This window comes from Arabidopsis lyrata (genome assembly GCF_000004255.2).
Source record: "Arabidopsis lyrata subsp. lyrata unplaced genomic scaffold ARALYscaffold_4, whole genome shotgun sequence".
Taxonomy (NCBI): domain Eukaryota; kingdom Viridiplantae; phylum Streptophyta; class Magnoliopsida; order Brassicales; family Brassicaceae; genus Arabidopsis; species Arabidopsis lyrata.
The window spans coordinates 3,010,357-3,036,328 of NW_003302552.1; the positions used below are offsets into that span (position 1 = coordinate 3,010,357).

The 25,972-nt window shown below is 41.6% G+C and overlaps 4 protein-coding genes across 4 annotated transcripts; 1 reads left to right on the plus strand and 3 right to left on the minus strand.

The window, feature by feature from the left end:
• Positions 1–908: 908 nt before the first annotated feature.
• LOC9316664 (probable sarcosine oxidase) lies at positions 909–2,333 on the minus strand. The gene has a single exon (XM_002880551.2). It carries the CDS (start codon positions 2,232–2,234, stop codon positions 987–989), a length of 1,248 nt encoding a protein of 415 aa, XP_002880597.1. The 5' UTR covers positions 2,235–2,333; the 3' UTR covers positions 909–986.
• A 6,762-nt stretch (positions 2,334–9,095) lies between these two features.
• Positions 9,096–11,334, plus strand: LOC9316665 (serine/arginine-rich splicing factor RSZ22A). The gene is made up of 6 exons (XM_021029544.1): positions 9,096–9,204; positions 9,350–9,440; positions 9,515–9,603; positions 9,686–9,941; positions 10,039–10,164; positions 10,341–11,334. Exons 2-6 carry the CDS (start codon positions 9,352–9,354, stop codon positions 10,375–10,377), a joined length of 597 nt encoding a protein of 198 aa, XP_020885203.1. The 5' UTR covers positions 9,096–9,204; positions 9,350–9,351; the 3' UTR covers positions 10,378–11,334.
• Positions 11,335–11,859: 525 nt separating this feature from the next.
• On the minus strand, positions 11,860–14,076 carry LOC110229419 (ankyrin repeat-containing protein At5g02620). The gene is given in 5 exon segments (XM_021029540.1): positions 11,860–12,696; positions 12,699–13,007; positions 13,162–13,601; positions 13,676–13,894; positions 13,897–14,076. Coding segments are annotated over 5 exon segments (1,722 nt in total). The 5' UTR covers positions 14,027–14,076; the 3' UTR covers positions 11,860–12,072.
• A 6,920-nt stretch (positions 14,077–20,996) lies between these two features.
• On the minus strand, positions 20,997–24,598 carry LOC110229054. The gene is made up of 3 exons (XM_021027853.1): positions 22,596–24,598; positions 21,847–22,502; positions 20,997–21,773 (listed from the first exon to the last, which is right to left on the minus strand). The coding sequence occupies exons 2-3, from the start codon at positions 22,486–22,488 to the stop codon at positions 20,997–20,999; spliced, it is 1,419 nt and encodes a 472-aa protein (XP_020883512.1). The 5' UTR covers positions 22,489–22,502; positions 22,596–24,598.
• Positions 24,599–25,972: the final 1,374 nt, after the last annotated feature.

Consider the following 25,972-nt stretch of genomic DNA (forward strand, 5'->3'; position numbering starts at 1 on the left):
TTTGCTTGAAATCGACTTCAGTTTCTTTTCCTTCTTTGAAATCGCGAAAGATTGAGATAGAGAAGAGAGAAAGAGAGAGAAGAGAGAGAGAAGAGAGAAAATTTATTTTCTCTGAAACACAGACACGTGTATGGCTCTTAACTATTTCCTTGTGTCTTACCTAAGAAACGATCTTAGCTCAAAAGCTTGTTTGAGATTTATTATAATCATTTAATAGCTAAGATTTCCTTAAGAAAACATTAAGCAACTGCCGTTAATGATGGTCTAACTAATCTTATCGTGCCTTTACCAAAAGAATACTAATCTTATTATTAAATTTTAATATCATATAACGTCTAGTATTATTGTGTCATCAACCCGTTCTACTTGCGAGTTGTTTGTTATATCTGATCGAGGATCATAATTTGAAACTAAAATATTAAATTTACTAATTACTATTGCTTGTTGATTGGCAAGAATTATAAAAATTGTCTAAGAGCTAATTTGGTTTATAGTTTTAAACTTAAACCAAGTAGATAAATAACCTCTGCGAGACCAATATATTCTTCCACTTTTATCCGTCCCTGTCCACATATTTGCTTCTTTCTAAGCAATAAACTCGAATGATTTTCTTTGCCCCAAATAATTTTTCTTTCTCGGGAGCGTACACTCTGCTCTTTCTCCATCTTCCCAATCCAAAGCTTGTAGTCCCTCTGTTCCACCATTCCGTTGGCCTCATTTGATTTAGAATTATATTTCTAGTCTAATCAAAGACCTTATTTGTTTCTTTCAGGCTTTCTTGTGACCCAACAATGCTCATATGTTATTGCAATGATCGTAGCCCAAAACTGAAGTGTCTCGTTATACTACTGTCTCAAACTTATGGTTCGATTTGCCCAAAAAAAAGAAGCCAACCGGACACATTATGATTTTTAAAATAGACTGTAATTAAAATTTTAAAACCAGTAATTTTTTTTTTATTCAACATTGACATTTTGTAACCAAATTTAATGTTTCAACGGGCAATCAAGTATCACTTGGTCAGGATACTCCTTTACATTCCCTTTAGGATTCTCTTCAAACCGTCGGAGACTAAACTGTTTCATCTCCACTCCTCCTCTGGCCTCTCCTTCCGTCGCCATATCTGCCAATATCCTCCCCACTGCCGGTGCCATCTTAAACCCATGACCGGAAAACCCGCCGCCCACAACCACATCTCTCCCTAACTCCCCTCCAAGAAAATCAATCACGAAATCCTCGTCCGGGGTCATAGAATACATACAAAGCTGAGTCGCCACGGGTCCTTCCGAATCAACCATCCCTCCAAATCTCTCCTTTATCCACTCTTTAAGCTCTTCTAGCTTCACTCCTGGTCCCCATGGCCTCTTATCCGGATCGCACCAGTAACCACCGTGAACCGCCACTTTGATCAGTCCCGGATACTCCAATGACGGAGTTCCGTACACGTACGGAACTCCGTATGACGCAAAAGTCGGAAACTCTCCGTCGATCGTGAATTTCTCCTCGTGGCCTTCTCTGATTCTCCAATAACAAACCGTTGTCTCAAGCGGCTCCACCGGAAAATCTATCCCGGCCACCGTTTTCACCAGCTTACTTATCCATGCACCCGCGGTTACAATGCATTTTTTACCGTAGAACTTATCTCCTTTCACCGTGCACACTATTACCCCTTCCCTGTTTTCACCGTCTCTCTTTATGTTTGCAACTTTGGTGTTGTCTCTTAAGACAGCGCCATGTCCAAACGCAAGCGTTTGAAACATGGAGACGGCCTTGGTGGGTTTAATAACCCCACCAAGTTCCGTGGAGACTCCGATCCAATTCTCCGGAATACTAATCCTCCCGGAGAAATGCTCGGAAACAGCATGAGAGTCCATAACCCGATGAGCTAGCGCGTGTTTTTGACAAGTGGCAACAACGGAGAGGAGACTCTGCTGATCAGCTGGACCCATATCGAATTGTTGAGTTGGGAAATGGACTTTGTATCCGATCTCGGATTGAGCCTCAGCCCATAACCGAGTCGACTCGGAAACCATGGCATAGTAGTAATCCTCCGGGTAAGTGGCTCGTATGGTGCGTGACTCACCATGAGAAGAGCCACGGTGGTGGAGGAAATCGAATTGCTCTAAGAGGAGAGTCTTCTGGCCTCTTTTCGCCAGCTGGTACGCGGCGGAGCTTCCCATAACGCCTGCTCCGACGACAATCACGTCGAATCTGCCATCGCCGGAATATTCCATGAGGAAGTGAAAGAGAGGCTTGGTTTATGTTAGAGAAGCGTGTGGTTGTTGTTGCTGCTCTTTAAAAGCGACTATGAAATTATCAAAGCAGATAGTGTTTGACAAATGGACAAAACTCAATCTATATATATAATGGGAGAGTTTCTCTCCATCTAAGGTGTCCACATCAGCATCCATGTCATCATAATTTATTTTTTGTGGGTTCCACATATTTTATTTATTAAAACAAAAACATTAAAACTAAACTAATTCACACATTAAATAAAAGAGAAATTGTTAAAAATGCCCCTTTTTCAATACCCCTTTTCAAAAATGCCCCCTTTGAGAGTCCATTTTTAAGTTTGCCCTCTTTTAATTTTTAATGACCATTTTACCCTTATTTGAAACAAAATTAGGTCCACAAAATACAAAATATTTTTTGGCGGGAAAAGTGTTCTCGCAATTTTCCCGCCAAAACACTTGTAAAAACCTTGGAAAATTTTCCCGTAAAAATTTTTCCCGCCAAAAAATTTTCCCGCCAAAAAAATTTTTTTTGCGGGAAAAGTGATTCCGCAATTTTTTTTGCGAAATTTTTTTGGCGGGAAAATTTTTGGGGGGAAAAATTTACGGGAATTATAAAGGTTTTACTGAGCAATTACAAGTGTTTTGTAAGGATTTAGCATGGATTTAAAAAAGATTTACTTTGCAATCATAACGTTTTATAATAAACTCATACCTTGATTAACCGTATAAATACTTGTTAAACCTTATGATTGGTAAAATTGTTATAGTATAGCTTGTAAATCTTATAATATCTTATAAATACCTTGTAAATACGTTGTAAAACCTTTTAAAATACATTGTAAAACCTTATAAATACCTTGTAAATAACCTTTAAAATACCTTGTAAATTTTTGGCGGGAAAATTTTTCCCGCCAAAAATTTAACGCCAAAAAATTGCGGAATCACTTTTCCCGCAAAAAAAAATTTTTGGCGGGAAAAAGTTTTACGGGAAAATTTTACAAGGTATTTTAAAGGTTTTACAAATTTTTACAAGTGTTTTGGCGGGAAAAATTGCGGGATCACTTTTCCCGCCAAAAAATATTTTGTATTTTGTGGACCTAATTTTGTTATATTTCCTTATATATTTGTGATATCTTTTATTAAAAGAAGGGTAATTTAGTCATTTTGTACATAAAAAGGGGTATTTTTAAAAATGGACAGCCAAAGAGGGCATTTTTGAAAAGGGGTATTAAAAAGGGGGCATTTTTGTGAGTCTCCCTAAATAAAAACAATAATTGACAAAAATTACATGAAATATTATGAAAAACGAAAAACATAAATATACAACTTAAAATATGAAATTTTTGAATAGATATTGAATATATATAAATTAGATCATTATATTTTAACATATAATGAGTAAATATTTTAAAATAGTTAGAGATACGAAAAAAAAAACTTATCATATATTTTAATGGTACAAAATTTATTTTTTGAGAGTTGCCATTCTTTAGTAGAGAAAAGGAAATAAGAGTTAAAAATACCAAATTTAAAGATTTTTACTTAAAATAGAAATCAATTCATTTCTGAAAAATAGACATTTAAAATTTGAGTACCGATTAAAAAATAAGAAGAATTTAGAACATATTATTATTTATAATTATAATATATAAGTAGTCAAATTAATAAGTTTTCTATATTATAAATATTTTCTAAATAAAAAAGTGAATACCTAAAGAAGAAAAACTAAATATTAATCAGTGTTTTTAGGAAATTCACATAGATTGAAACAAACTAAGGGTGATTTGAAATAAAACAAAAATTATCCTAAACATCACAAATAAAAATAAAATAATCTTATCGAATAATAAAACTGTGTAATAATAATATTTGATAATGTTATTTGGAAATCTATATATAGTAATGGTAGATTGAAGAGTTTTTCATTAGAAATAAAAATGATTTTGTTTTGTTTTTCTAAATAAATGTATTTTAAAATTAGAATAATTTTTATGAGTTCATAAGTGTCACATTTTATAAAAATCAACATTAAGAATACTATCTAAAATCATAATATATGTTAAATTATATATATAGAAAGAGATTTTTGTATTTTTCAAATGGTCAAGATAAAGTGCAAAATTTCACGTTGAAATTCTATGTTTGTGAATAGGAATGAGTCCATATATGAGATTTGTTTTCTATAAAGCAATTTTAGATGCACCAAAACATGGTAAAAAAACACCTTATAACAAACATCTCCTCAGATTTCTTTTTTGATGTTCACTTTAATAAAAAGATCATGAAACTTATTTAAAAAATTGAGTATTGAATGATATGAAGGAGAAAATAGAAACGATCTAAGGAGAAAAGAGAAAAGATGTCGGGAGACGACGAGTGAATCATAAAAGAAAACGAGAAAAATTATAGTAAAAAATGTGAGAAACTTTTTACTACTTTGGAAAGATAATGCACATGAATTAAAGTAAAATCTTTTAAAATTCAATTGATTATATTTATACTCAAAGAATAAAAGTTTACAATTAAATCCCGCGCGTGCGCTGGTACACCATCTAGTTTATATAATCACGAGATTCACGACACTGCCATTTTCTCGTGTCACTTTCTTACTGAACTCTTAAATATTTAACTAAATAACGTCGTTATATACTAGGCAAATTTTTTTTTTAATATAATTTATATATAACATTTAAATAAATCACGTTGTTATATAATAAAATAAATAAATATTCTTATATTTGTTATTATTATTATAATTAACTAATTAAATAAAGTTGTTATATACTAGAAAAATATTACGTCATTATATACTAGACAAAATCTAATTTACTTTTTTGAAAGATAATATTATGTACAAGAAAACATTTTTAATATATCTTTCTAAATCATTAATAAGTAATGTGGTACATAGATAATAAAACCTTTAGATTTATTTGCAAAACGGTGGTAAAATCAATAAATGGATTATGTTTCGTGTGTATTTTAATTGATGGTATATTATATGATATTATGTTATTTGTAAGAAACATCCCCGAAATTAACATCTAATTTATTTACAGTTTTATCATATTTTGCAAATAAACCTCAAAATTTTGGCTATCTACCAAATAAACCTAAGTTTGGCTATCTAACTATTTTTTGGGACTAGGTTGAAGATAATTATATAGTTTTGTATCTATGGAATATTCGATTTCGTACTTTAGTTTTAGTGGCCAACTTTGTACTAAATAAGGCAATATTACGTTCACAAACGTAAACTATATTTAACCGGACTCTCTAGCTCTGGTGGTAAAGGACCCTTAGCTGAGGTACCCGCCATCACGAGTTCGAGCCCTGGCCATTGCGGTATTCACATACGGGCTGCAGCGTTCCAGGAACCAACACGTGGAGTGCCATTTGGCCAACCACGTGGCCAGTCTGATGCGAACCGATAGTCTAACACGTGGATCCCTGCTCTGTCGGGTATCCGATAGCTAACACGTGGACCATGCCTTGTCGGTAAGCATTGGGATATTTGGGTTATCAAAAAGAAAAAGAAAAAAAAACTATTTCGGAATGGTCTATAGTGGGCATGTATATGAAGTAGCGACGGTCCATGAATTTCCTTCTTCCCTTCGCACGGAACAAAAACGTGTTATATACTAATATGTAAAATATAGTTTCATGTCAATCACATTATCTCTCAGTCTCCTAATGTGAAATACACTAATGATACCGTTAATCTCTATAATATTTTGGTAAGTATATTATATAGTCTCTCAAGCAAAGTTGACATGTGCTATCTCGCAAAATCAAGTTGGTTATCTAATGCTACATATTAATCTCCAAATATATTTTAGGGAATTGTGAAGTTGCATGTGAGTTTCAACAAAATGCAAAAAGAATTTTTCGATCCAAAATCTACTCGTAAAACACAACTTATGTGTGATTCTGTTCTTAAGTGGAATGCAACATCTATTGTAATATAATAACACGATTCGTTTTATTATTTCTGACTAGAAAGAAGTGACGAAATGGATGTACATTCGACATTTCAATTTCACGATCTTTAACAAAAATTTTTTTAAAAAATTCGAGGGATGATAGCAATAATAAAAGAATGACGTATCGATCGTGAAATTGTGATTGTGAAGTTCTTGACCAATTGTATTCTTAAGGAATATGATGGAACGAATATAGAGTCACTTCGTTCTTTTCTTAGTGCTCACCATTCGTTTTTGTTGGAAAAGACAAAATCCCTTATCCACTGGTTATTAGTTTATCAACTAAAATCTTCCATTTCTATGAATGGATGCTCATAAAAGAATATTTAGCAATTTGTAGGAACCACTTGTACACTCCAAAATCGACATGTAGCTTATTGTTTTAGAATCACACTTTTTTTTGTCCATATTTTAGGATTTAATTAGAATAACATCGGAACTAATTTTTCTTACTTCTATAATTTATGTTGTGTCATTTGCAAGAGGGTCCGCCATTACAATATAATTGGTATAAGATGTCTATAACAAAGATAGAAGCTAAGTAGTGATTCATGTCTTAACCTATCGAAAAAAGAAGATAATAAAAATAGATAGAAAATCTAAAAAATATCGATCTTAATAATTTCTAAATTTCTTTGCCCAAAAAAAAAAAAATTTTATAAATTATCTCAAAATAAGTTTTAATTGAGTGCCGTTTTAAAAATCTTTAGTTGAGCTTGTCTCCATCTGAATAGAAAATTAATGAGAAAAGGAATAATTGTTGTCGTCATACTTCCAACTTCAAGTGGATTCTCGACGACATTTCAATAATACTCAAAAACTAATCTAATCCTTTCACTGAATAGAGTCTTGGTTCAAGAAAGATGGGCACTAAGTAGTAAATAAACAACTACAAAAATGATATCATTGCTTTAGGGAAATGATTGGATATCATTGGCTAATCCCAGCTAATATCTGGATTACATTGTCACGTCAAGTTTTTGTTTTTAACTCAACTCTAAGTTTATTAAATAATTACATTGTCACGTCAAATATTTCAAAGTTTATTATAAAATCATAATATAAAGTATGACAGGTTTTATATAATTTTTTTGATTTGGAAATCAATTTTATTTTCCTTTTCTTTTCTTATAACTCTATGTCCTTATATATATATTTTTTTCAGTATTCTACATGTGGTTTTCGAAACCGTCAAAGATCGACCAATGAAGAGTAAAAGAAGCTCAACCTAGAAAGAAGCAATCAAAATGATGACAAAATCACTCAACGTTCAAATAAGAAATAGTTCAAAAATAAGTGAAAAGTACAGAAAATTCCACAAAAGGATAAAATGAAAAGAAGATGAAGATTAACACAATGGTAGATTTAGCTACAAAATTATAAAAGTTAAAAATATTGTTGATTTCGTACTAGGTTTAAGATTGCGGAGGAAGTTCTTGAAATCATCCACCACATGTGAAGGAAGGTTTGCTGACTACTAACAGGGGAAGGGTCTCAATTGTAGGAATGAATGGAATTTGGAAGCTAAGGAAGAATGAATGGGTGAAGAGAAGTTTTGACTTGCCTGTTTTTCAAGATTTGCCTACATAGTGTCACATATAATGATTCTATATTTACTCTCAAGAAAGTTGAATCTCTACCAGTTGTGGTTGTTTATTGCAACAATTTGATCAAGACACAAATAAAGATAGAGATAACAAGAGGAGGCAATGGAGAGAAAATCTAGATTGGGTGCTCCTGCAATGTTTGTCCATCTCAATCTGAGGCTTTTCTCTTTATTTGATCAATCCTGTTTAATTAAGGAGCACCCAAAACTAATTAATTAAAGACCAGCCCCGATCACATGTACACAATTAAATGATTGTGCAAACTATATGTGTATACCATAAATGATAACTTGGCTAAACCGGTTAAAGTTTATATTATTATTGACTATAATAAACTTGACTTCAACTTAATCTCATGCCCTTTCTCTATTCCTTTTATTTTCCCAATATGTGACTATTTTTCTGATCATTCAAATTTATTATGACCTTGCTAAAAATATATAATAGGTTTGTCGCTAGTCGTCTATGTTTGTGAATGACTTGATTGTTTGGTTTGTACCCATGATTATTTGCATGGACAGAATTATCTGCACGATTTCTTTTGGTTTGGTGGTTGGGTGCATGGATGGATGGATATGGTTATTTTTGGACATGGCATGGAACGAATATGGTACGGTTATGGATATTTGAGTCATGAACGCAATGCCGGTCCGCTAAAATCCGGGGCCGAATACAAAAAAATGTTTTAGGACTTTTTCAAAAAGTAGAAACTTCTAAATTTTTTTTTTACTAATTATGAGGCATTTATAATTTTTATTTAATAATTTTTCTTAATTTTTAAAAATTGTTTGTTAATTATAGAATTTTTTTGCTAATTATAAGGTTTTTTTGCTAATTATGGAGCATTTTTGTTAATTTTAAGGTCTCTTTTACTAATTTTGAAGTCTATTTTATAATTATGAGGCCTCACAAAAAAAAAAAATCCTCAGAAAATGGGCCTCAGGAAATTTGAGATCCAATACAAATGATTCACCAAAATGGGTGAAGGGCCGGGCCTGCATGAACGAGTATGCATGGTTAAGTGCATGAATGGAATGTACTAAGTTTTCATCGTTTATTGATTGATAAGGATGATATGTTGTATTAGTCTAGAAGATATATGTTTTGTTAGCCATACACAAAATTCAAATCACTAAATCAGAGTGAGATCGATAACGAAGAAGCTAAGGAACATGACATATTGAAAAAGTTTACTGGGCCTTTTTGTTACGTAACCACACGAGGCCCAATTTAGGCCCAATATAAGGATTTGACTCTTAAGTACTTTAAAAGTTGACCCATACCAAAATTCCATCTTCAATCTCGAATCGATAACCCTAATTTGACGAAGCCGTTTCCGGTGCTTTTGGCTCCTCTCACTAGTCGTAGTTTCTTCAGGTAATTCCGATTCCTTAATCTCTCTCCGATCTGTTGAATCTTCGTTTACATGTGTTGGATCGAGATATTATACCTTCTCGTAGTCTTGGCTTTTTGTTTTTTGATGATTTTGTTAATAGAGAATTTGAGTTGTTGAATTTGATAGGTATGTCGCGTGTGTACGTTGGTAATTTGGATCCGCGAGTTACTGAGCGTGAACTCGAGGATGAGTTTCGTGTCTATGGTGTGATCAGGAGGTAAAGACATCATCGACTGATTCAAGCTTTTAATTCAATGTGAAGAGTGACTAATTTGTATTTCTTTTATGCAGTGTTTGGGTTGCTAGAAGACCACCAGGTTACGCTTTTCTTGATTTTGAAGATTCAAGAGATGCCAGAGACGCTATCCGTGAATTAGATGGTATTCGTTTTGGTCTCCGGTTCTGACTTTCTTATTACGGTGCAGCTGGTCTGATGTATGATCTATACTGTTATTATGGTAGGCAAGAATGGATGGAGGGTAGAGCAGTCTCATAACCGTGGTGGCGGTGGTGGTCGTGGAGGCGGCGGTGGTGGTCGTGGAGGAGGTGATGGTGGTCGTGGTCGTGGTGGTTCTGATTTGAAGTGTTATGAGTGTGGTGAGTCTGGTCACTTTGCACGTGAATGCCGCTCTCGTGGTGGTTCGGGTAGGCGTCGTAGCCGCAGCCGTAGTCGTAGTCCTCCTAGATACAGAAAGAGCCCTACCTATGGAGGACGGAGGTTATTATCCCTCTTTTTTTCTGATTGACGATTTTTAACTAAAATCAATTGTTCTAGCTCATTGATTCACTAACTACCTTGTCTTTTTGGTTCACAGGAGTTACAGCCCTCGTGCTAGATCTCCCCCTCCTCCAAGGCGTCGTAGTCCTTCTCCTCGTGGTCGTAACTACAGTAGGTCACCACCACCTTATAGAGCACGTGACGAGGTGCCATACGCTAATGGGTAAACTCCTTTTACTCTAGAGTCTATTGTTTCTCAATCAATATAAGACATTGAAACCGAACCGATGTCAAAGTAATTCATTATTTGTCGTCACATGCATTTTAATCCTTTTTGTTAGATGTTGTGTTCAATACTAAGTTTATGTGGCTGATAAGTTTTTGTATTTGTTTATGCAGAAATGGTCTGAAAGATGTGCGCAGAAGCCGGAGCTGAGTGTTTCTTGCCTAGATAGCAAGTTATGGGATCAGGAGAATACTGTTTGCTTGTGAGGTCAAGAGGACAGGGAAATTTGTATCTGTGAATTTCACTAAGAGAACATGTTTTAGCTGTGTGGTGGATTGGATATGCTTGCTACTTTTGAATTCCTGGGATGCATCTTATTGCGTTTGGATTATGAAGCCGTAGTTGTATCTGCCGTTAGGTAAAGTACTTTTAAATATCTACCCAAGTTCTTAAAAGACATAAACAAAAACTCTGCTAAAAACCTATGCATTTTCTTTGTTTTTCCTTGTTTTTGGTTCTATCGTCTCGAGGTTTCTTCGGGTTTCTACTGCTTCATTGCTTATCTGCTTTTGGCTTCTTGGCTAATTTGGTCGGCCTTCTATGGATCTTCATAGTAGTTTACCAACTACTTCTGCTTCATTGCTTAACTACTTCTCGCTTATTGGTTATTTTGATCCGCCTGCTTTGGGATCTTCATAATAGTTTACCACTTGTTCTGCTTCATTGCTTCTGGCTTCTTGGTTATTTTGATCGGCCTGCTTTTGGATCTTCATAATAGTTCACCACTACTCTGCTTCTGCTTCTCATCTAGATGCTCTCATGTTTGAAAACTTCATCAGCTCTGATGTTGTTGCTTCCAAAAACCTCTCTGGTCTTTCTTTTCTTGAACTTAGAATGGCCGAGGAGCTCCACTCGCTACTCTGGCAGGTACTTATTACCTTTCAGGCTTGGAAGAAACTTGTCTTACGGTGTAACATGTGATAATAGTTTAGACTTTAGAGTATGTAGAATGTCTCTACTTGGTTTGAGATGGGCACTTATGTTCTCCTTTTTAGTCCAAGTCTTGCTATGTACTATCTGCAGATAAACGCTTTATTGCCATTCGCAATAGTCATTGCTTTGGTTTCATCACGTTTGGATTAATCTTTAAACGAGAGATTTTTCTGCTCATTGGTTTCAATTTCGTCATGTTTTTTTTTTTTTAATTTACGGATCATTCTGGCTTTGTCGAAGGCTTTTGACTGTCCCCTCTTTTGATGCTTTGGTTTAAAACCCTTGTAAAAGGAGTGTAGATTTTCATAACTTTCTTGCCTTTGTCCAGTTTTGATGGTTGTGTCCTGACATAATATTTTTTTTTGAGATGGTCACCTCGCTTCCCAAGTCCCAACATCATTAGTTTGTTCACTTCGTATACTTAGCAACTCTGTTGTATGTTTTACGTATCATCATCATCAAACGAGCATGCTCATCATCGAAATCATCCAACAAGATTTGGGATTCTTTTAGTGTTGCATTTACCAACCTCAAAAAATATAAATTTGAGCTGAAAAGTTTAGCGATACAGAAATATTCATATTCAAATTAGTTACCAGATTTTGAATATGATTATTTGCTAACCATATCCGTTATCGTTACATTTTTCGAACATACAATTTTATAATATTTTGAGGTTGGTAAATTCAACACTAAAAGTTTGCATTAAAAAGCAAGTAATGATTTTTGCATTAAACACGTAAAACATCATTGACAATATTTTTCATCTGCTTCAAGACAATAGGCGGAAATAACCATCATCAAGAAGAATAACTTTAGACACTGAAAAAACTCATAACATAGGCTGCAAACACCACAGTAAAAGCTTGAGCACCAGAGAGATTAGTCTCCTAGACAATTTATCCAAAAGATTCAATAAGTGAAATAGCCTGATCCTTCGGAGGCGGCCAAATCAGAGTTGGTCCTTGCAAAGGAAGGCATTTCTCCTTCACTTTTTGTAATGGCAGGTATATCTCCTACACGGCTTTTTTTGATAAAATAAATCGGTATTCCTCTTCCTACACGATTCATCTTCTTAAACCAATGACCAATGGTCTCAACTCCTAGATAGGAAAAGAGTACCGTCAATGATCCACCAGCAACAGAGATAATAGCCGGAAATAACCATCGTGTTCCCGAGAAATGCGGTATAGTCACCCAAGATGCTGCAACATAAGCCGTCGCCATAAACCCTACAGAAACCCACATCATCCTGTGTGTGGCCACCAATAATTTCTTCAAGGGTTTCCTCTTGTAAGGTATGATGCTAACGAGAAGAATAACAATGCACAAGGACGTGAACAATGCAATGTTGTTACATATTGCAAAGACTTTAAATGCTGCGGTATTGCCTACAAGTGATTTCCCTTTCCATGGCCCCTCTTGGTAGACACCGCCCGGGGGGTTTATCCCACCGGCATAAGAAACTGAAGCAATCAGGACTGCCACTATTGCAATCGTATTTCTTGCATTTTGTAATGCTTCTATATGCATCTCATATTCTCATGTTCCAAGCTCTTATGACCTCTTTTAACATGATGTTTCTTGCTTTTCTTTCTCTCTGCTATCTCTGATGTGCTTTTTTCGATTAGCTCAAGCAACCTTATTACCTCAGAATGCCCTATGTGTTCTTCATTTCTCTCAGCCTTTTTAGAATACACTTCTGAAGTCTTGGTGTCACACCTCAGGTAGCTTGATATAAACTCATAGTCTTGGGCTTGTCGAGGGAGAAGGTGATAAGCTCGATAACCCATATTGTTTCTTTCTCTGATATCTATTATCTTCTTACCAACAATGTAACGTATAAGCTGCAATTTATTCAGTAAAATATGTGAGAAGAAACACACACACACACACGCAAATACGAGATTTGCTTCTATGTCAATGTTTATAGACTTTCATCTCAAAATCAATTGACAATAAATAAGTGAGCCAGTGATTCATGTAAAGAAAACTACTCACCGGAGCATCACAAGCCAGGGAAGCAGCAATATGTAAGACAGTGTTGCCCTGTTGATCTTTTTTCTTCAAAAGAATTGGGCTGCTAGGGCCCAAATTCTCCGCCATGAAAACAAAGGCATCGGTATTTTTGTTTCGTGCAGCGAGATGAAAGACTGTCTCTTCTGACGGCGTTCTTACGCAGAAAGACAATGGAGCCTTGTCCATGAACTCCTCCAGGATCATAACTGAGCCACTTTGGACTGCCAGATGCAGAGGTGATAAACCTTTGCTGTTAAGAGCTTCTTCTAGTCCTTGATTGAGTCCTAACAATATACTTGTCAGTTCAAGGTCACCTTTGTCACACGCATAATGCAGTAGCGTTGATTGCGAGCCGCCTTCAACCACCCAAACATTTTTCCTAGCCAGCTTTGGGAATCTCTCCAGTATAATCCCAACAATACCTGACAGTAATAATGAGCCAGTGAGTTTATACATGATAACGAAAAAATGTTGAGCTTAGACACTATAAACTTACAAGAAGATCCACTTGATAAGGCGAAATTGAGTTCATCGATGTCGACTGAATTCGTCTTTTCGACTATGAGTTTGGCAGCCTCCAGGAAAATGCTAAGGAAAGCTAAGTGGAGGGGTGTTTGGTTCTTGTTATTGCGTGCCGAACATAGTTCCAATCCAGTGTCTAGCATCTGCATAACTATGTTTACGTCTCCAAGAAGAGCAGCAAGATGCAAAGGTCACTCTCTTCCACCAAACCAAGAAAAGCTGGAAGGTCATTTTGACGGATCGCATGGAAGATCGGCTGCATCTTTGTCTCAAGAAAACTAGAACAAAAGTAAGAAAATTCTAAAATCTTGGGAGTGGTTAGCATCTTGACATTTTGGTCTTTCTTTATCTTTTACAATTCTTTTTCATTTAACACTGGTTGTTGTTGTGTATATATGAGAGTGAGTGTGTAGTGTTATGTTTTTTTTTTTGTTTTATACAATATAGTTAAATTTTCATTTTTCTTGGCCAGAAGACTTTGACCTATAGTCATCTCCTTAGAGACAAAAAAACAAACGCGTTTATAATTAAAACGAGTTTTTTTTGTTTATAACTGTAAGTACAAATAAGTATAAACTCATTCTCTGAAGAACAAAAAAAACAAACGCGTTTATAATTAAAACGCGTTTAAAAAGTAGAAAGACTTTGACCCTTCTGACTTGGTCTTCGAGTACTACAAGATTAAAAAGTTGTCATCATGTTCTTTACCTCTGGCCAGACATTCTTGTTGATGGTGGGTTTTGGGCTCGAGCCCAAACCCCTTAACGGGCCTAAACCCTTTACAAACAGGCCCATGTTTCCCTGTGGCCCAGTAGAAGTCCAAGAAAGGCCCAATTCGATTTTCCACCGACCAAAGGGGCAAAAAGGACATTTCGCACGAACAGTGTACCCTACTTCTGCATCCTATAAATAGCAAAAAAGAATGTTTGTAAAGGGATCCCGGGATAACGGTTTTCACAGAGAATATTATACAACTGTCAGAGCACTTTGCGGCTCGGCTCGTATTCTAAATTTTTACCTCGTCTATTTTTGTAATTGTCGGCTCGTTCTTTAAAGAAGAGATTCTTCTTTCACCCTTAAGATTCCGAATACATACTTGTTTGATTTTGACGATCAACAATTGGCGCGCCAGGTAGGGGAGAAGCTCGAAGATTTCTCTCAAAACTACGAACCGACGAAACAGCAAAGATGACAGACGCATTCCACAACGCACTCGGCGCAAGTGCCTCCAGCTCGGGAGGAGAAGCATGCACGACCGCAGCCGCACCGCCTTCGCTACCTCCGACGCCGGAAGGACCTACCGCGGCAGCTATCGGACCGCACCCTGCTCCACGTCCTGATGCTCAGATAACTCCCTCGAACGGACGTAACACGACGAACCCACAGATTAACACTAGAGCCGGGACGAACCAAAGAAGTCAGGACCGCAGCGAACCGGACGACCTGCTTCAAAACATCCTCACGCACCTGAGCCAGCAAGAAGCCAGGACGAACGTGCGACTTGAATCTCTGGCAGCAGCCCAGGCTTGCGCTCAGGATGAAATCAATCGCCTAAGCGCAAGTCAGATGCAAGGCGTGCGACCCGCTCAAGGAAACCAAGTGCCGACCCGGCAAATCCATCCTGTCACTTCGTCAAGCGAAAATACCCGAGACCTAGAGCTCGCCGAACTACGACGCATTATCCAAGAAATGAACACAAAGGTTCATAAGGCCACAAGTGCCGCACCGGAACTCGACCGCGTCCTTGAAGAAACGCAGCAAACTCCTTTCACTCGAAGAATAACCAGCGTCTCACTCCGAGGGCGCCAAAAGATAAAGCTCGAGCCCTATAACGGAAAGGGCGATCCAAAAGAATTCCTAACATCATTCGGCATCGCGATCAACCGAGCCGAACTAACCGACGAGAACTTCGAAGCGGGACAATGCCAGATTTTCACCGAGCATCTAACCGGTGCCGCCCTCAACTGGTTCTCAAGACTTAAGCCGAACTCAATCAGCAGTTATCGTGAACTGTCCGTAACGTTTCTCAAGCATTACTCGCCGCTCATACAGAACCAGACGACTAATGCCGACCTGTGGTCCCTTGCGCAAGGACCCACAGAGTCGCTCCGGTTATTTATCGACCGTTTCAAGGACGTCATTACCCGGATCGTCGTCCCAGATGAAGCCGCAATCGTAGCTCTGCGCAACGCAGTGTGGTACGACTCTAAGTTTAGGGACGATATCACGCTCCATGTCCCGAACACGCTCGAGGACGCACTTCATAGAGCAACGAGGTACATCGAATTAGAAGAGGAACGGCTCATTCTGTCACGAAAGCACGGAGTAACAAAGGCATCGGCGCCGAAAGAAGCTCCTGTGGTAAAACCTGCGGAGCCAAGACAGCACCTCGACCGCAATACGAGCCAAGGTAGAAAGCCGGCCACGTTCGTCATAAATAGTGAAGACACGGTGCCCAAACAATGGAACAAATGGGCAAGAGATACCGATGCCATTACTACAGGGCTGGTGTATTGCGAGTATCATAAAAGCAAGGCTCACGCGACGGAAGACTGTCGCTACCTGCAAGGACTCCTCATGGCTAAGTATAAGAGCGGCGACATCACCATCGAATGTGACCGAGCCCAAGGGGGCCATAAAAACCAAAAACGAAACGAGGCCACTGCTAGGCAATTCCTCCAGGATTGAGCCGACAGAGCAGCTGGAGGCGACGATCAAGCAAACGATTCAGCCAAAAGACAACGCCATGGCAAAGCTATCGCCGACGCCCCCATTGTCGTTCGACAAATCCATATGATCATGGGCGGCCTTCAAAATTGCAACGATTCGGTCTGTTCAATCAAGCAGTATCGAAAGAAAGCCGAAATGATGGAGACGTGGCCAGTAACGCCGAGCCAACCTTCCGTGGAGATCGAACCCATTTCTTTCACGAAAGACGACCTCGTCGGAGTCGATCTCCCCCACAACGATCCGTTGGTTGTCGAGCTAATCGTCAGCGATAGCCGAGTTACGCGCGTCATGATCGATACAGGCAGCTCAGTCGACCTAATCTTCAAAGACACCCTCACCGCGATGAACGTAGCTGATCGGCGTATAAAGCCGCATTCTCGACCATTGGCTGGGTTCGACGGCGATTTCATCATGTCTCTCGGCACTATCAAACTACCCACGTTTGTTGGCGGTACGATCGCCTGGGTTAAGTTCGTTGTCATCGATAAACCGACGATATACAATGTAATCTTGGGGACGCCGTGGCTTCATCAAATGCAGGCCGTCGCGTCCACCTACCACCAGTGCGTCAAGTTTCCCACTCATCAGGGAATCTTTACTCTCAAAGGAAATCAGCAAGTAGCGCGGACGTGTTTCCTGATCGAACACAAGAACCGCGCCGAAAAGAAATTATAGCAACCAAAGAAAGAGGAGCCCACGCCCCGCTCCGAAGTAGCAAAGGCACCGGGCAAATCCTACGAGGAATCGGAGCTAAGTCGGACGGAACTTGTGAATATCGACGCGTCGGATCCATTGCGATGCGTCGGCATCGGAGCTGAAATTAGTCCAGAAGTCAAAGCGGCCCTTGTGGCCCTCCTCAAAGAGAATTCGTCAACCTTCGCTTGGAGCGTTGAGGACATGCCGGGAATCGACCCATCGATAACGTCCCACGAGCTAGACGTGGATCCGACATTCAAACCTGTTAAGCAGAAAAGACGCAAATTGGGTCCGGAACGAGCCAAAGTAGTAAATGACGAGGTCGAAAAGCTACTAGGCGCCGGCTCCATCATCGAAGTCCGATATCCAGAGTGGTTGGCAAATCCCGTCGTAGTCAAAAAGAAAAACGGTAAGTGGCGGGTGTGCGTCGACTTCACTGATCTGAACAAGGCTTGTCCAAAAGACAGCTACCCTTTACCACATATCGACCGGCTCGTCGAAGCCACAGCAGGGAACGAGCTCCTATCGTTCATGGACGCCTTCTCTGGATACAACCAAATTCTCATGCATAAGGACGATCAGGAAAAGACGTCCTTCATCACCGATCGCGGAACGTACTGCTACAAGGTGATGCCTTTCGGTCTAAAAAACGCCGGAGCAATGTATCAGCGAAGTCTACATTGACGACATGCTCGTTAAGTCATTGAAAGCTGACGACCACGTTCAGAACCTCCGACAATGCTTCGACGTGCTAAACAAATACCAAATGAAGTTAAACCCGGCCAAATGTACGTTTGCGGTAACTTCCGGTGAGTTCCTGGGTTACGTCGTCACCAAGAGAGGGATAGAAGCCAACCCAAAACAAATTCGCGCTATACTGGAGTTACCCTCTCCCAGAAACGCCAAGGAAGTACAACGGTTGACCGGCCGGATCGCGGCCCTCAATCGATTCATCTCGAGGTCGACAGACAAATGTTTGCCGTTCTACAACCTCCTAAAGCGAAGAGACAAGTTTACCTGGGACGACGCAAGCGAGAAAGCGTTCGCTGAACTTAAGACGTATCTGACGACGCCACCGGTACTCGCAAAACCTGAGAATGGTGAAACTTTATTCTTATACGTAGCTGTATCCAGTTGGGCCGTCAGCGGGGTATTAGTACGAGACGACCGCGGCGAACAGAGACCAATCTTCTATGTAAGTAAATCGCTAATCGAGGCCGAGGTCCGCTATCCTACAATGGAAAAAGCTGCGTTAGCAGTCGTTACGTCGGCGAGGAAGTTGCGTCCCTACTTCCAGTCTCATACCGTGGCCGTGCTTACAAACCAACCTATCAAAGCCGCGTTACACAGTCCGAGCCTGTCTGGAAGGATGACCAAGTGGGCCGTCGAACTCAGTGAATACGATATCGACTTCCGGGCTCGACCAGCCATGAAATCTCAAGTCCTCGCCGACTTCATCGTCGAGTTACCAGTAATGGACCCGGACGACACCGCACTAAGCACCAATCAGACGAATGGTACTTGGACCCTATATTCAGACGGCTCGTCCTCTTCGCATGGATCGGGTGTCGGCATCAGGCTCGTCTCTCCAACCGGCGAAATGTTGGAGCAGTCCTTCCGGCTACGTTTCGCGGCGACAAACAACGTCGCCGAATACGAAGCACTCATCGCTGGACTCCGACTCGTAATTGGGATGAACGTCCGACGACTCCGTGCCATGATCGATTCACAGCTCGTAGCAAGTCAATATAGCGGCGACTACGAAGCAAGAAATAATAGAATGGACGCGTACCTCAAGGTCGTCCAGCGTCTGTCCAAACAATTCACAGAGTTTGAGCTGACCAAGATACCACGGGGAGATAACGCTCCCGCAGACGCCCTTGCAGCACTAGCCTCAACGTCCGACCCAGACCTTCACCGCGTCATACCAGTCGAAAGCATCGACCACCCCAGCATTGAAGGGATCGAATCCATCAACCTTGTGTGCAGCCGCGCCACACCAGATCCGATAAGCGACCCCGACGATTGGTGCCTCGAAATACGCGATTTCCTGTCAGATGGGACGGTTCCGGTAGACAAATGGGAAGCACGGCGTCTACGCGCCAAATCGTCAAAATATACTCTGTACCGCGAATGCTTACTTCGGTACAACGCCTCTGGGGCAGTGCTCAGCTGCCTCCATAAGGCGGACGCGGCAGAAGTCATAAAAGAAACACACGAGGGAGCAGGTGGAAACCACTCAGGAGGACGATCTCTCGCACTCAAAATCAGAAAGCTCGATTACTACTGGCCGACGATGATCTCGGATTGTAAAAACTACGTGCTCAAGTACGAGCAATGCCAACGGCACGCCCCCGTCATCCACCAGCCGACCGAACTGATGAAAGCTGGCGCCGCGCCATACCCTTTCATGCGTTGGGCCATGGACATCGTTGGTCCACTTCCAGCTTCGCGGCAAAAACGCTTCATCCTCGTCATGACTGATTACTTCACCAAGTGGGTCGAAGCTGAATCCTATGCAACGATCAAAGCCAAAGACGTACAGAACTTCGTTTGGAAATACATCATTTGTCGGCACGGCCTACCGTATGAAATAATCACGGACAACGGCTCGCAGTTTATTTCGCAACAGTTCGACGATTTCTGCGCTAGCTGGAGAATTCGTCTGAACAAGTCAACACTGCGTTTCCCCCAAGGCAACGGCCAGGCTGAGGCAACAAACAAAACAATCCTCGCCGGACTCAAAAAACGGCTAGAAGCCAAAAAAAGAGTCTGGGCAGACGAACTCGACGGCGTCCTATGGTCATACAGAACGACCCCGCGCAGCGCCACCGAACAAACACCGTTTTCCTTAGCCTACGGAATGGAAGCGATGGCCCCGGCCGAAGTAGGGTGTACGAGCCTCTGACGTTCCATGATGATACAGAATAATGATCTCAACGATGAAATGATGAGGCACAGTCTCGACGACCTGGAAGAAAACCGCAACACCGCGCTATGTCGAATCCAGAATTATCAACTCGCCGCAGCAAAATACTACAACAAGAAAGTCCATAATCGGCATTTTAGCGAAGGTGACCTCGTCCTCAGAAAAGTGTTCGAAAACACGGCCGAACTCAACGCCGGGAAGCTAGGCGCGAATTGGGAAGGTCCCTATCAGATATCGAAGATCGTCCGACCCGGAGACTACGAACTCCTCACAATGTCCGGCGTCGAAGTCCCCCGCACATGGAATTCGATGCATCTGAAGCGATACTATTATTAAAAAAAAAAAAAAAAAAAAAAAAATCTATGTAATGTGAACTACGAGCGGCTTGATCCCTCCGATCAGAGGGTACGTAGGCAGCCTCGTTTACGAGGCACAGCTGCAAATATTAATAAAATCTATCTTTTTAAAGACAAACGAAACGAAATACGTTAGCACCCTGGCCCGGTGTCTAATCGAACGAAAGCCGAGTTCCATACTCGCACGATTAAAACGATTGGTCACGTAAGCCGAGGCCGAACTCGCAATCACGCTCGTTTTAATCATTCGAACAGGATAAGCCGACCCCGGAGGTCACACCTAAAAATTGTTTTGGGTCCAACCCAAACACAATTATCGACCAAGTTATTGAGGTCGTCCCCAATAACTTGCGCGGTACGACCTCGTAGGTCGTACCACCGAGTGTCTTGGATCCAACCGAAACACAATTATCGACCAAGTTATTGAGGTCGTCCTCAATAACCTGCGCGGAACGATCTCGACGGTATGAGCAAAAGATAATAAACGAAATAGAAGTTCAATAAAGGAAAGGCCAACAAAAGTGGCAGGAGTCTTACAAAAGCCGACTACGCGGCAAATAACTTAAAAAAAACGACATAAAAGCTCAATACGCGGCCTCGTCTTGAAGAGGATCCCCGACCCGAGCGTCACCGTCACCAACGACTTGGTCGACGGCCTCGATGTCACCAGCAACTTCATTGCCAACACCTTCAACCGAAGGCGCAAATTCCTCAGCGACGAGAGATCCCGTGAAGAGATTTCCGACGTCATTCCAGCCTTCCTCTAGCTCGGCAATGTCGAACGCATTGACCTCGTTCTTAAGCTCTTCCGCATCAGCTTCAAGCCTCTCAATCACGTCCTTCGAGTTCAAGACGACCTCCCCAGTTTCGGCCAGCGCCTTCAGCAGGTCAACGCTCCCGACCGCCTGATTATAATCGAGGAACTTGGGATAAGCCGCGTCCTTGGTAGTGAAATGCCTCTGAATCCCATCGAGACGTTGCTGAAATTGGTCTGCAGCCTCCTTGAGAGCCTTAGTTACTTGAATACGAGCATATTCGGTGCGCCGCTTCCGAAGCCTTGCTTCCTCGGCTTGTGACTGCTCGGCCAAGTGCTTAAAGTCAACTCGGGACTTTGACAACTCCTCAAGACAACTCTCCCGTTCTGAAAGAGCGTTATCCCGTTCCTCCTTTAGTTTGGCGACCTCCTCGCGAAGAAGCTGCACCTCGGAGTTGGCACTCTCCAAGCCCTTCGACGCCTGATCGGCCCTCTTCGTCTCGGCTGCCAAGGCCCTCTGGTGATCCTTCGAGGCCGTGTTCTGCTCAGAAACAACGCGGAGGCGACGCTCGTACATATACGCCATCCTGTCAATCGCGCCAATGGCCTACAGAAAGAAGTAAAAGCTCGGTTAGAGAGCAAAACACTTAAAGTATTGCGAAAAGTTCTTAAGGCATTACCGCAACGGTCTTCTTCGCAGCGTCAGTGAACACCGTTCTCTCCCACATATCTTGGAGCTCGAAGAAGGGAGATGGACCGACGTGAAGCTTGCGGAACAGCTCTGCACAGGATGTGGAATCAGTCGAGATATGAACGTCGCGCCCGTTATAATCATATCGCCACCTATAGTCAGGGGCCCAGGCCGTCCTTTGTTTCTTGGTCGGGTCCGAACGCACCGGTTCGGACTCATCAGCAGTCCGCTTCTTGGTCGGCTCGACCTGAGAGTTGTCATACAAAATAACCTCCCTGCCGCCTAAGGGCACATCGTGAGAAGTCTCGGCAACAGGTAGCTTAGCTGACCTCGCTTCAGCCACCTCTTTCTCCCTCCTCTCCCTCTCTACGTCGGATCTTGCTTCCGAACGATCGGCACCAACAACACCATTACCGCGTCGATCACGATGGTCACCTTCATCTCTCCTATCCCGACGACCTGAAGATCGTCGCTCACTCTCCTTAGCCTCGTGTTCGGCTAAGGAAAGACGTTTCCCTAAGGCCATGGCCTCGTCTTCCTCCCAGCTCATCCTCTTCGACGGCGTCACCGACGACTTCTTCTTGTATCTTGATGAGTAATCACCCACCGCGTCGACGTTCATTTTCCCCATAATCTTTGAAGGAGCTGGTATGTAAAAGAAAGGGGAGAGAAGAATGTAAGAAAAATCGTACGCACTCATCAAACGAATAAAGAAAGAAGGGAAAGATCAAGGCCGACCTGGAGTCGTGTTAACCTTCCTTGCTTTCGAAGGACCTCCTCTTCGGCTCGTTTTCTTTTGTTTTGAGGAAGGGCGACGAACAGGATCTTCTTCGTTAGGCCAGGTATACGGGCACAAAGCTAGAATCTTCTTAACGTCGTCGCGAAGTTTCTCAGGATACGGGTCCAAGATCTTGGGACAACGAACTACAAGAGGAAAAGAAACGAGAAAAGCAAGTTAGATAGATAATCAGTTAACAAGGAATCGACCTCGGAGGGATAAGCAAACTACCGGGTGAAATAGTCCACCCATGGTAATTCGTGACGACCACGTCCCCAGCGGAATCGTTGTCGATCTTAACAAAGAAGTACCAATGAAGCCAATCGTTGGTCTTACTCTTCGCACCAACAACCAACTTTGGGGTCAGCGAAGACTGAGTATACACCAAGCCCGGCTTGGATTTCCCGAAATTCTTCTTCGTCGTCAATTCCTCGTACAGAGAACAACGAGGTTCGACGCCGCACTGCTCAGCCAAACGAATCAGGCCGTAAGCATTCCGAATAGCAGCCGGAGAAAGTTGCGCAAACGCCATTTTTCGCCGCGAAGCGTATTGAAGCAAGAACGCCGGAATTGGGAAAGTCAGCCCGTAGTCAGTGATGAGCTTTTCATATACACAAAGATATCCAGGCGGAGCAGTCCAGGGATGATCCCACGGGTTCGAGATGAGCGTATTTAGGGAAGCTGGAGCATCGCAAAAGTGGAGAGAAAGCTCAATCGTCTCGCTCTTCGACGACGTCGGTTGAAGGTAATCCGGAATTCCCGGTGCCGGTCCGCCGGGCTGAACAAACCCAACCGGGGCGGGCACCCGCCTTGTCAATGGAATGATGTCCAAACGATCGGCGATATCAGATGACGGGCCAACAGAACGAGCCGCTCTAATGATAGAAGATTTGCGTCTGATGAGCGGTACGTTATCCTCATCTATAGATGCCGCGTCACTGTCGTCATCGCGAAGGCACATGGTTGTAACGGACTTAGGATTTGCACTCGGTCCGGCTGCTCCCACGCGACTTTCGAGCTCGCGACGTCGTAACTCTGTAACAACTGGAGAGTCTCTGGCGACGGACGAGGCCGACGATCTGGAAGAGGTTCTAGATCTACGACCCCGGGAGTTGCTGACAGATTCGTTGAGAAAACTGTCAACAGACCGGATATTCGACTCGTCGGAAGTACGAGATCGGCGATGGTCGGAGACGGATTCGAAAGAACCGACACTTGAAGACATAATCAGAAAATAAGAAAAGACGCGCTGAGAAAAGGAGAGAGAACAGAGAGAATACCTTCGAAATCGATGCGGAGAAAGAATGAAAGGAATGAGGAGGAAGCGAAGTATTTATAGAGGGAGTCGGTCGAAGAAAAACCGCGTCATCAGTGCGTCTCGAAGAACGGCGTAATCATCACACCTTCGTCGCCCGCAACACGTGAACGACCCGTTTTCCAATGTCTCGGGAGCGGCAGTAGACGAATCAGAAGAGAGCGTCCATCACACGCGCCTCGAAAACACGCGAAGGAAGTCGAAGCGAGAACGGCGAAATGATTGCAACCCTAGCCGCGTCATCACTACGCACTAGGGTTGGGGGGCTACTGTTGATGGTGGGTTTTGGGCTCGAGCCCAAACCCCTTAACGGGCCTAAACCCTTTACAAACAGGCCCATGTTTCCCTGTGGCCCAGCAGAAGCCCAAGAAAGGCCCAATTCGATTTTCCACCGACCAAAGGGGCAAAAAGGACATTTCGCACGAACAGTGTACCCTACTTCTGCATCCTATAAATAGCAAAAAAGAATGTTTGTAAAGGGATCCCGGGATAACGGTTTTCACAGAGAATATTATACAACTGTCAGAGCACTTTGCGGTTCGGCTCGTATTCTAAATTTTTACCTCGTCTATTTTTGTAATTGTCGGCTCGTTCTTTAAAGAAGAGATTCTTCTTTCACCCTTAAGATTCCGAATACATACTTGTTTGATTTTGAGGATCAACAATTCTGACTTACCTATCTTCTCGAGGACTGAAACGTATTTCGAAGGATATACTTATCCTAGTTTGGCCATTGACAATATATGAGCTATGGAGAGAAAGAAATAAGAGGATTCACTCCAATGTAGTACAAACTCCATGCCATTGATCGCACCATCAGGAACAGAGCTTCCTTATTCCGCTTTTAGAGATCCGACACTGGCTTCCCAACTACTTCAGAAATGGTTCATGTGTAGACAACCGCATGACGTTACATCAGTTGAAACGACTACTTCAACCACATCTTCACTCCATCTATCATTTTAAAAGACACCACCCAACTACTCCCAAAGTTTCGTTGATGGGTTCAACTTGTACATTATTATACATTCACTGACCTTTAAATTATAAACTCGAGGAAACAGCAAGGAAAGAAAATTTTGAGGTCGCAAAAATCATAGTGAGGGTAAATCTATTGAAGGACCTTCCTACTTGTATTGTCTCAGGCTACAGTGATGGAAGAGAATTTGAGATAGATGTATCATATCCTTGGTTACCACCTCAGTGTACTGAGTGCAAAGTCTTTGGTCATGCTACAAGTGAGTGTATGCATAAGGCTTCTACCTCAGGAAGGAAAGTGCAAAGGAGGTCTTCTAGCAGAAGGGGTCGTTCGTCTCGTCGGTCTAGGCAAGCACGTAAGGATGATAATTCACGTATGGGCAGATCAAGGCCTCCTCCAACAGCAGCTATTCGAACCTCAACTGTTATAGCAAGTATGGATGGAAAATCAGCTGAGTCTAAGGGAGAAGAAGTTTCATGCTCAGTAAGTGATGCTATTATTTCAGAACATGGTACGGTATCAGGGATTGTTCAGCATGTACATGATGGTGTTGCGTTGGATTTGAGTGTTATATCAGATTTTGGTACGGCATCAGATATTGGTAAGCATGTGCTTGGTGTGGTTTCGGATTGTAGTGTGGTATCAAGTCAAGGTGTGGTAGATGATTCGGGTCATCATTGTTGGGGAAACAACACACGATTACGCAGCGGACTAAAGTTTCACCCAAACTAATGTGAACCTTGTGAGGAAAATACAATGGACTTGGCAGCAATAACTTCAAAAACTTAAAGTAAATGAGACCACCAATTTTTACGTGGAAAACCTTCTCGATGTGAGAAGGAAAAACCACGGGACCGTAGTCCACTCAAAATCCACTATATCAAATGTATGAGTGTTACAACCACGTCCTCCCTGTTCCACAAGAACAGATACAGAGACTAAGGCTCCAAAGAGCAATCTCCAAACACAAGAAAAACTCAGCAAGAGAGCAATACAAGAGCTTAGAAATAAGCAGTTCCAAACGACCCTAGGTTCGCTAAGAT

Bases quoted from the DNA above. Each gene is read 5' to 3' on its own strand.
- LOC9316664 (XM_002880551.2), bottom strand. From the start codon at position 2,234: ATGGAATATTCCGGCGATGGCAGATTCGACGTGATTGTCGTCGGAGCA.
- LOC9316665 (XM_021029544.1), top strand. From the start codon at position 9,352: ATGTCGCGTGTGTACGTTGGTAATTTGGATCCGCGAGTTACTGAGCGT. The intron at 9,604-9,685 runs GTATTCGTTTTG...TTATTATGGTAG, and splicing joins CGCTATCCGTGAATTAGATG to GCAAGAATGGATGGAGGGTA. The intron at 10,165-10,340 runs GTAAACTCCTTT...TTGTTTATGCAG, and splicing joins GAGGTGCCATACGCTAATGG to AAATGGTCTGAAAGATGTGC.
- LOC110229054 (XM_021027853.1), bottom strand. From the start codon at position 22,488: ATGGGGAAAATGAACGTCGACGCGGTGGGTGATTACTCATCAAGATAC. The intron at 21,774-21,846 runs GTAATGCCTTAA...TTCTTTCTGTAG, and splicing joins CTGCGAAGAAGACCGTTGCG to GCCATTGGCGCGATTGACAG.